At 38.2% G+C, this 1,162-nt stretch overlaps 1 protein-coding gene across 1 annotated transcript in view; it reads right to left on the bottom strand.

Annotated features, from left to right (window-relative positions):
• Positions 1–1,162, bottom strand: part of LOC109527750 (RNA binding protein fox-1 homolog 3-like) — a 236,164-nt gene continuing 235,002 nt past the window's right edge. Inside the window, 1 exon segment of the mRNA XM_019889832.1 lies at positions 1–99. Coding sequence (XP_019745391.1) covers positions 55–99 — 45 coding nt within the window. The 3' untranslated portion in view covers positions 1–54.

The raw sequence follows: 1,162 nt of genomic DNA on the forward strand, positions 1-1,162 counted from the left end.
TTTTTGGGGGGGGTTTGCTTTTGGTGGTGTGTGTGCATGTGTTGTTTGGTGGTTTTAGTAGGGCGCGAAGCGACTGTAGCCTCCTCTGTAGAGGCTAGCCTGCAACATCAAAGATGAAAAAGGACCAATCAGCATTCAGGGCAGCACTTTCAAGGAACATTATTTGGACTTGTATTCATTTCTTTTGAAATTGTTACGACTCCCTTTTGTACTCAAATTTCCTTCCAGTCGTCACACTTGACAAAGTCGGCGAGTGCCACGCACAATTTGTTGCCCCCCCCCCAAAAAAAAAACAAACAAGAAAAAAAAAAAATTGTGCTATTCGAATGAACTCGGTCGGATTGGCCACAGAAGTCACGCGAGACTTCAGCCTGCTGACTTTTAAGACGCAACAGAAGCAAATTTCAATCGTCAAAATTTCCCCTCAGTATTTCTGACGTTTTATTTTATTTTTCCCTTTGGCCCCCCAAAAATGTATATTTCAGCTTCTGTCTGTCTTTTTTGTTTCTATTCTTTTCATTGTGTCTCTTCACTTTTTGTTTTGTTTTTCACTGTTCCTTCCGCTTTCTTTTTGTTTTTCATCAATCATTCTTCAAATTTTTTCTTCTTCCTCTTGTTTCTTCGTTTTTTTTTCTCTTCCCTACCCTCGCTCGTCTTTTGGTTTGCCTTTTTCTCTCACACTTTCACTTTTTTCTGCGATCCTTTTTTTCTTTTCTCTCTTTTTGGTTTCCGCTTCTCATTCAGTCTCCCTTTTTGTCTTTCCATTTTTTTTTAATCTTGGTTTTTCTTTTGTTTCGTTCTTTCTCTTTTTCTCTCATGCCTCCTGTTCTTTTTTTTTCCATTTTTTTCTTCCGCGCATGTTCTATTTTTGCTTGCTATCTTCCACTTTTATTTCGCTCAGACTTTCCTTTTTTATTTCTTTGTCTTTCCTTTGATTTTCTCTTTCCCCTCTTTCTTTCAAAAATTCATTTTGTCTTTCTTTTTCTTCCTCGCTCTTCTGCTCTCATTTTTCTGTCTTTCTTTCTCCCTTTATTTCTCTTTCATTCTTCTCGCTGCCTTTCTTGGTCTTCCTTCCATTTTTCTCAGTTTCATTGTTTCATTTTCTTCCTTTTCTTTCTGTCTTTGTCGTTCTTTTCGCCGGCAGAGTTTTAACGGCAGGGGG

This window comes from Hippocampus comes, unplaced genomic scaffold (assembly GCF_001891065.2).
Source record: "Hippocampus comes isolate QL1 unplaced genomic scaffold, H_comes_QL1_v1.1 scaffold326, whole genome shotgun sequence".
NCBI lineage: Eukaryota > Metazoa > Chordata > Actinopteri > Syngnathiformes > Syngnathidae > Hippocampus > Hippocampus comes.